Source organism: Gekko japonicus, unplaced genomic scaffold (assembly GCF_001447785.1).
Source record: "Gekko japonicus isolate JY-2015 unplaced genomic scaffold, Gekko_japonicus_V1.1 scaffold1971, whole genome shotgun sequence".
NCBI lineage: Eukaryota > Metazoa > Chordata > Lepidosauria > Squamata > Gekkonidae > Gekko > Gekko japonicus.
In genome coordinates this window covers 325,004-334,119 of record NW_015167110.1, presented here as the reverse complement: position 1 = coordinate 334,119, position 9,116 = coordinate 325,004, and the positions used below count along the sequence as shown (strand labels likewise).

Sequence of the window (9,116 nt, the reverse complement as noted above, 5' to 3'; positions counted from 1 at the left end):
TTCCTTTCACCAGCAGACACATCCACAACTGAGCGTCCTTTCGGCTTTGGTACAGCCGCTTCACTCTTTCTGGGGTTACTTGTACTTTCCCTCTGCTCTTCCCCAGTAGCATATTGAACACCTTTTGACCTGAGGGGCTCATCTTCCGGTGTCATATCTTTTAGTCTTTTGATACTGTCCATGGGGTTTTCTTGGCAAAGATACTGGAGTGGGTTGCCATTTCCTTCTCCAGTGGATCACACTTGGTCTGAGTTCTCTGCTGTGGCCTGTCCATCCTGGGTGGCCCTCCACGGCATAGTCCACAGCCCCATCGAACCATGCAAGCCCCCTCACCACATCCATGAGGGAGACTAGTTAAGGTATGTAGCATTAAAAGTTTGCTAACTAGTTCTCCTTGTTTTAGAGTTTGTATGCTTAATAACACTGGGTTGTATTTTGATTTAGATATCAGCCTCATTGAACCATGCAAGCCCCCTCACCACGTCAAGGCAGTGATCCATGAGGGAGACTAGTTAAGGTATGTAGCATTAAAAGTTTGCTAACTAGTTCTCCTTGTTTTAGAGTTTGTATGCTTAATAACACTGGGTTGTATTTTGATTTAGATAAAGCACAAGAGAAACAAGACACTTTCGTAGAAAAGTTAGTAACTCAGGTCATCAAAAATCTTCAGCTGAAAATTTCCAACATTCATATTCGGTATGAGGATGATGTAAGTATTTGAGTATGGAATGTCTTCAAATATTTGTAGGCAGAAACAATTTTACATATAGTTTTTCCACATTACAAGGAAATTGAAAATATTGCTCTGGTGATTCAGGCTATGAGCTCTTTATGCAAGTTGAATGAATGCAGACTGTACTTTCTGTAAATAGTGGAATTTGTGGAAGCTGGGTTTGAATTCTTTGTAGGTTTTTTGTTTCTGTCGTGTTTTTTTAAACTCTGACTTTCTTCTTTGGAACCTTTTGGGCAGAAAATTTAGCTGTTCTCTCCGCTACCTTCAAGCTTGTAACTTAAGGAATGTTGTTATTATTCTTTCCTATAGCATTAAATTAGTCTCTGTAAACAAGTTAAAATAAAGGCCCTGCTCTTGGGTCTGAAAGGCTAGACACAGAAAAGAAAGGGGAAGGCTTGGATCCCACAGTAAACCTCTGCTACCAGAAGGCATTCCATCAACAGAACTGGATTTCTCAACTCCTGCCCAAAATGCTGCTTCTGGGGACATGGGACCCTCAAGGTGAACTGAAGGCATGCAGTGGGGGGAGGAATAGCTGAAAATCACCCCACACCTTATCTTTAGAAGGAAACAGTGGAGAAGATTAATTTGACAGTATGAAAAGCAGCTGCAATATAAATCCAATTGAAGCCAGGTATCACCTGGTATTTAGCAGTCTATGAAACCTCTATGAAAGAGTCAGGAAATTTTTCTGCAGGCTAGTTGGGCACCATACTGGGGAGCTATATTCTTTTTTTAAACTTACCTTCCACATGTTGCAGAGTTTTAACTATGTTTGTAATGAATTTAATATTTTTGGTTTCTTTGTTTTTTCAGATAACCAACAAAGATATTCCATTGTCATTTGGTGTCTCACTTCAGAATCTTAGTTTACAGGTATTTTGTTTTAAGCAATATTGCATCATCCTTTTTTAATTTAAAAAAAATCTCCTTCCAAACTTCATGTAGGTTTTTCTGTCTTTTTAAAAGAGATACAAAAATTTGTAGTGCATTTAACTGAAAAGACTCTGGCATGGAAACATTAATTAGGAACATGAAAAGAGAAGTGATAGCAAATGCTAGAACTGCAAACCAGTTTAATCATAGTCACAAAAACCAAGCACAAATAAAAATGTTTTGTGTAACTGCTAGAAGACAAAGTTCTGAGCTTCAACAGGTCTCTGGCAGATAGGTTTACAGATATGGAATGACCACTGAGATATTTTTAAAGTACTTTTGCTGCCTGAGCAAACATTCTGATGGTTTTATGATTGAGCATCTTGATAGACAAAAACCAGATTTTTCTTTTGGCGTTTAAATAGCTTGAATACAGTGCACTAATGCCATGTAATGTATTGCAGGGTTGTGCGGCTCAGCACCCTAATTTTCCTTCAAGGGTTAATGTGAATATTAGAAGGCCTAGTCCTGCTCCCAAGTGTTTGTGATTTCAGTGATTCTACAACCCCCATCTCTTTCAAGGCGGGATTCAAGAATGTAGTAAATGGGCAAATCATGAAAACCTGTTCTCAGTTTTATAACCAGATGGGAGGGGGGAATTAGAAGCAGTTGCCAAGATTTTCTGGAAAGTTCCTGAGCAGAAGTTCCTTGATTGGACCCAAGAGACCACCTGATGCCATAGGGTAAAAAGCTATAATAAAGGTATAGGCCAGAGAAAGTTATGGTAACAGCATGCTAGTATGCTTAGATATGTTATGCTTCATCATGATCAACTGCAATATATAGAACACTTTTCATGATACTGCTTGTATTTTATGCTGCAAGAACGTTGCACTTTAATACCAAGATATTCAGTGTATTAGATAGCAAAATTAGCTTCTTTGTTTTCTTGTTGCCAAGCTAAAGAGACTGTCCTGCATCGTCAGTTATTTTATTAATTTAATAAATCTTTATACATTTTTACAAGGTCTGTTTTTCTTGTGTGCATCCCAACTCGAGGACCCACAGGTCCTGCTGTGTTCTCTGACAAGGGAAATTCTGGTATGGGAGAGTGCCTGCTTATTAGGTAGAATTTGTACCTAGAACTAAGTTTTTTTCTTAACAAAACCATATAAAGCTATTCACAAGAGGTTGCCTAATGTGGTTGCAAGAGGTTGTTTAGTTTATGCTTTGAAAGTTATATGAGTACTTACCCTGGAAGGGATAGTGCAATGGGAAGATAATAGTTTATAAAGGAATCTGAAAAATGGCTATGCAGTACTCACAGTTATGGGAACGTGGAGGGAAAGAATGAAAGTGTGTCATTCTTCACCACGGATTCCATAGACAGTAGTAGTCCCTGTGCCTGTAATGCTTATGTAACCACAGGTGAAGTAGAGTGAGGTGGAGGAGAAAAAAAAATTGCAGTGTAAATTCCCTGGCATGGCTGATCTTCATGCTATTATCTGTCCATTTGATTTTGTGATGTATTTATACTACAGATAAACTCAGGAGCTTATGCTATAGTACTGATCTCAGAGAGATTTTATATTTGCCTTTCAGACTTCAGATCAAAACTGGAATCCATGTATACAAAATGAAACAGCTAAATTGTTCTATAAGGTAAAGTTCCAGATATAATTATTTCTATATACACTTTCCTTTGGGAAGTTACCAAGTTATAGTATATACATGAGAAAATAAGTTGCCATGTAACAAGGGCTGCTAGTGATCATTCTGTTTAAACATTATTCTTTGCATTGCATCTTTTTCTGTGCCACAAACGTGGTTTTTGGCTTATCCTGTACTTCTGTTACCCATGATTTATTGAATGTTGGTTAAAAACAAAGGGTGGCCTCTAGGTTTCATGACGGATGTCACGGCTTCTCAAGACCATTTCATTTTAATGGCTATCTCCTTTTTAGGGGATTTCCGTATTGCATTTCTTTTGAAACATCACCCGGGAGGGGGCTCACAAGTAAAAATGGAAAAACAAAAATAGCTACAGTACAAAAAGATAAAACTTAAAAAAAGGAAGCAGTTGTGAAGCTATAATCACCAATAAAACATCAATAAATCAGCAGTAAAAGACCATAAATAGTACTGAAACAGCTAGTAACTGGATCAATGGTAAAGAAATAACTTGCACCACTTCAGGGAAACCATTCAGTGGTTATCTTCTTCCAGAATATAGCAATTTGTATGAACTGCCAGAAGTGAGGGGATAAGATTGGGGGGGGGGGGAGGCTGATAAAAAGTTCCATATTCGGCCACAGCTTGGAAGGGCCTGTCTTTTGCACTTGCACAAGATGTGGAGGAGATGTGGTCATGTATTCACTATTTCAGACCCTCCTTTGATTCTCCCTTGAGAGCGACTGAGAAGGTGTGGAATACATGGGATGGCAGTGTTTCCACACCTTCAGAGAAAGCCTTTCCTCCCCACTCATCCCTCCTGAGATTAGGAAGCTCTTCTAGTGTAGGCTGTGACCGATTTCCCACAAGCAGCTGCACTGCCCTCGCTCTTCCCTTTCCCCCGATTGTAATCGCTGCACGGTTGCATTTTGACCTGCAGCATCCCTCGATTTCCCCCGTGTCTTCTTGATCTCAAAAACCAAGGATCTAGAAGATGCGGGGGAAATCGGGATGCTGTGGGTCAAAATGCGGCTGTGCAGTAAGTAGAGGGAAATTGATGAATACAATCGGGGGGAAAGGGAAGAGTGAGGGCAGCGCAGCTGCTTGTGGGAAATCGGTCTGTACTTCCACACCCCGTGCTTTGGTTCATCATTGTGTGTGTTTGTGAAAGAGAGAGACAGAGACAAAGAGCAAGGACAAACCTCTGCCTGTCAGCCCTAGGGATGCCAGACTCCCGGTGGGACCTGGAGATCCCCCGGAATTACCACATCTCCAGACTACAGAGATCAGTTCTCCTGGAAAAAATGGATGCTTTGGAGGGTGATATCTATGGCATTGAGGTCCCTGTCCTCCTCAAATTTCTATGAGTTTCCCAGCCTGGATCTGGCAACCCTGCCCACCCATCCCCTGCCTGTGGCTGGCTGGGACCTGGCAACCCTAGTTAGCCCATGTTGTCTCTCTGTGCTTAGCTAGGTCATGATATTCCTCTATGGTAAAGTGACTGGGCAGTTTGCATGGGACTTAAAAACAGTCAGAGCACATTAAGGATCTTTAAGAGAGAGGTCTGGCAAAGATGGCCGTTCACTAATGAGTCTTTTCCTTAGGCTCCGAGACCATAACTCCCTAGGGGCATTCAAAAACACTGGTGAGAGATAAACCCATCTCACTCCTCATCTGAGGCCTTTGACAAGTGATCTGTATCAGTTCCAGATCAGATTTAATCAGAAATGTGAGTTACTAGTGGTCATGTGCTGAGTGTCAGTACCAACAAAGAGGGCCTGCCGATTCCTCCCCCTCCGCTCCCCCCCCCCCCCCGCTTTTCTCTTTCTGGATACCTAGGTGTTTTACCTTATCGTTATATACAAGGGCATATTTTTGTTTAAAAGAACTGTGTTGATTTTTTTTTTACTTCCGTTTTCACTGGGAACGTATCCAAATCATTATCCAAGTTATTTGGACAACTTATATTGCATTCTGAACTAATGAAAAGCCCTTGAGGACCTTTACTACTCAAGATTTATTACTATCATTCTATTCATTAATATATTTTTACTGTCTGTCTGTCTCCTAATTTGGAAAAAGGAGTCATTGTTTTGTCTGAGATTTTTGAGACTCATTAAATTTTGCATCTAAATATTGGACAAGTTTGAATAAAGGTTGTTTCTTCTTAATTTTATATTGCTACTGTTGTATTTGAATCCCCTGAACTCACTCTGTTTTGGGAGCAATAGATGCCATTTTCGTGGAGGAGATATTTTCAACATTCTAGAAAACCTTTTTCAAGCTTATTTAGAACTAGACCATTCTCGCTTTGCAATTTATGTAGTCGTCTTTGCTGCTATTCAGTGGAATTTGCAAATACTCGCAATGGGATTTATAAACACTGTTGAACTCACTTTTAAACCTGTTTATGTTGTATTTTTTGATTGATGCCAAGTGAAGATTTGAATACCAAGCCTTAAACATCAAGCCATGAACAAGAAGAATTTAATAAAAGAACTTAAATTCTTTAATAATATTAACAAATAACCAGTATAATTTGGTTCATTTCTTATGTGAAATACTCTTGAATAAGAAGCGTAATTAACAAATACTAACATTTATTAACAGATTAACTTAATTTAGCACCTCATATCTTATTTAACCCTATTTTCTTTTTTTCTTTCTTACTATATTTAATGTTTTTGTAATCCTCCTTTTAACATAAACTATAAATTAGAGTATTTGAAATACAAGTCCCTCATGGTTGAATGTGATGACATAGCTTACTTTGATATTGAGTTTTATATTATAAATGTAGAGTTTTCCAGAGCCTGTATACTATAAATCTAAAGTTTAAGCTCAAGTTTCAATGTGGTGACTGTAATCAAATGAAAAGTTTGTGATAATAAGTTAATGAAGGCCTCTATAGACGATATAGAAATAAAATGACATCAACAAGGATGAAGGACAAGGGGGGGAAAAGACTGAGGAAGAAACTGATCTGGAAATGCTGGAATGGTTAGAGAAACTTCAAGATAACTTTGCCACACAGCTGAACTCAATTACAGACACATTCTCTGCCCAGATGCAGCAGAGGATTGTGTGCAGCATAAAGTGACTCAGATAGAAGTGATTCAACAACAGATTATGCAATTGAAACAAGGTCAAGAAAATACCTACAATGGTATTAAAAACGAACTTTCAACTCTGAAAAAAGATATTACTACAGGACTGACACAGAATTAAAAAAAATTCAAGAAAACACTGAAAAGATGGATATTCTGAATGTGATACCAATAAACATCAGTGGCTTAAACTCTCCTACTAAGAGGTCTAAAATTTTCAATCTGTTAAAAAAGCAAAAGGCAGATAATGTTTGTTTAAAAGAGACCCACGTAAAAAAAACAACAGGTACATGTTCTTAAGAATAAAAAGCTGGAAAAGTTTTATGCTGTCTTGATGAATGAGAAGAGGAAAGGGATAGTGATTTATATAACAAAACATAGAATCAACATTATAGAAGATTTGAAAGATGTGGATGGGAGATATTTAATGTCGAAAATTTGATTTCCTAATGTCAAGATTAACACATTGATATCTTTATATGCTCCAAATAATGCTAAAGAAAAATTCTATGATAATTTCTTTCAGAAGTTATTGGATTTTCAAGTAGGGAGATAATAATTTTTGGAGATATGAATGCAGTTCTGGAACCCAAAAAGCATAAATCTAAACAAAGTGGGGGAGACTTCCCAAGAATGTAGTTTGATACATGGAATTGTTGCAGTTGATTGCTGCTTAGAGAACAATTAATCCCAAATCTAGAAATTATAGTTTTTATTTGGATAGACACCAGTCTTATTCCAGATTTGACATGTTGGATGTCTAAAACATTAATAACACATTTTTAAAATGCTGAGATTCAACCAAAGATCTTGCAGATCATAATACATTATGGATATCCTGGCAAGGAAGAAGAATGGGAAAAGGATGATGGAGATTAAATTATGACATCCTACTTCAAAAAGGTATAATTGAGAAACATAAAAAGGACTTGGCAGAGGTTTTTTAATTAAATACTACAGAGAATACATCAATGGTATCAATTTGAGAGGCAACAAAAGCTTTAATGAGAGGAAACCTTATAGCAATAGCTTTTAAGAAAAATAAAAATAAAATGGAGAGAACAACCAAAATAACAGAAAGGATTAAAACACTGGAAACATATAATTTGTTTAAACCGTTTTAAAAGAAATTAAACAACTGAAAAACCAATTAAATTTGATTGAATCTAAAGAAATACAGAAAAAAATAAAAGTTACTAAACAAAAATATTTTGAACATAAATAAACCTGGATGTTACTTGGCTTATTGTTTAAGAAAAGAAAGTAAAAGAAAATCAGTAACTGGAATTAAAAACTAAATGAAATTACCTATCAACAATTCATTTCCTTTTTTCCACAATTTTACAAGAAAGAAAATTGAAATGAGGTTGGAATTGACAAGTGTATAAAGGATGTATCTATACGAAAATTCACAAAAGAAGATAAGGACATTTTGAATCAACCAATAAAGAGATTGGAAAAAAAAAAGTTCCAGACCCTGATGGTTTATTGACAATGTATTATAAATGTTTGGAGGCTGAACTAATTTTGCTGCTGCAAAAAGTGATGAATCAAATAAGTGAAAAGAAAACTATACCAGAAACGTGGCAGGAGGTACACATAGGGAATTCCACAAGGAAGGGAATGATCGAATGCTACCACAATCATATAGACCTATATTGTTTTTAAATGTGGATCACAAACTTTTTGCCTCAAAAATGGCAGAGAGATTTAAGACATGTATGACAAAAATAATTCACTAAGACCAAACAGGTTTTGTCCCAAAGAGATATATAAAAAACAATCTTTGTTTTATAATTGATGGAATGGAATTTGTGCAAAATAAAGAAGAGAAAGTGGCTTTTATGTTTCTGGATGCTGATAAAGCTTTTGATAATCTGTCTTGGACTTTTATGTTAAAAGTACCACAGTATATAAACTATGGACCTAGATTCCTGAGATGGATTCAAAGTATTTACATGAAACAAAATGCAAAAATTTTAATTAGTGGCATGTTAATGGATGGATTTTAGATAGAAAAGGGGACAAGACAAGGATGTCCTTTGTCACCATTATTATTCAGCCTCTCAATGGAAACTTTTGCTTCTAAAATCAGACAAGATCAAAACGTCGAGGGACTGAGAGTTGATGGAGAAGAATTTAAATTAGAGAGCTGTGCAGATGATATAGTACTGACAATTTTAAATCCACAAAATTTATATAAATTCTGTTATGGAACATATAGAAAAAATTGGCTCTCTTTCTGGATTTAAGATTAACAGAAAAAACCTAAAATAATTGTAAAGTTTTTATCCAAACAAGAAGATAATATTAAATCAGTTACCAGCTATGATCTTGTTTCCAACTCAATGAAATATTAGGGCATAAGTGAGTCCGGGGAAAAGAAACACTTTTTCAAGATAATTATGAAATAGACTGGAAGAAAATTCAAAAGCCTTTGGAGAGATGATCTAATTTAAACTTGTCTTGGAAAAATTTCTGCAATAAAAATGTACATTCTCCCCCAAATTATTTTTTTATTCCTGATGCTTCCATTTGAGATACGTGATAAGAGTCTGAAAGACTGGCAAAAGACAGATAAATACCTTCATATGGAATGGGAAGAAAAGGGTTAGATTTAAATTCTTAGAAGATGAAAAAAAAAGGAGGCCTAGTGATCCCTGATATAAGGTTGTACTATCAGGCAGCCTGCCTGGTTTGAATCTTTGACTGGATTAAAAAATCTGAAT

General features: G+C 36.5%; 1 protein-coding gene across 1 annotated transcript in view; it reads left to right on the top strand.

The window, feature by feature from the left end:
- Nucleotides 1–9,116, top strand: part of VPS13A (vacuolar protein sorting 13 homolog A (S. cerevisiae)) — a gene marked incomplete at its 5' end in the record, with an annotated part of 218,593 nt that overhangs the window by 16,218 nt on the left and 193,259 nt on the right. The window contains 3 exons of the mRNA XM_015412948.1: nt 603–709; nt 1,550–1,609; nt 3,212–3,271. Of these exons, the coding sequence (XP_015268434.1) occupies nt 603–709; nt 1,550–1,609; nt 3,212–3,271 (227 nt within the window). The remainder of the gene's footprint in view (nt 1–602; nt 710–1,549; nt 1,610–3,211; nt 3,272–9,116) is intronic.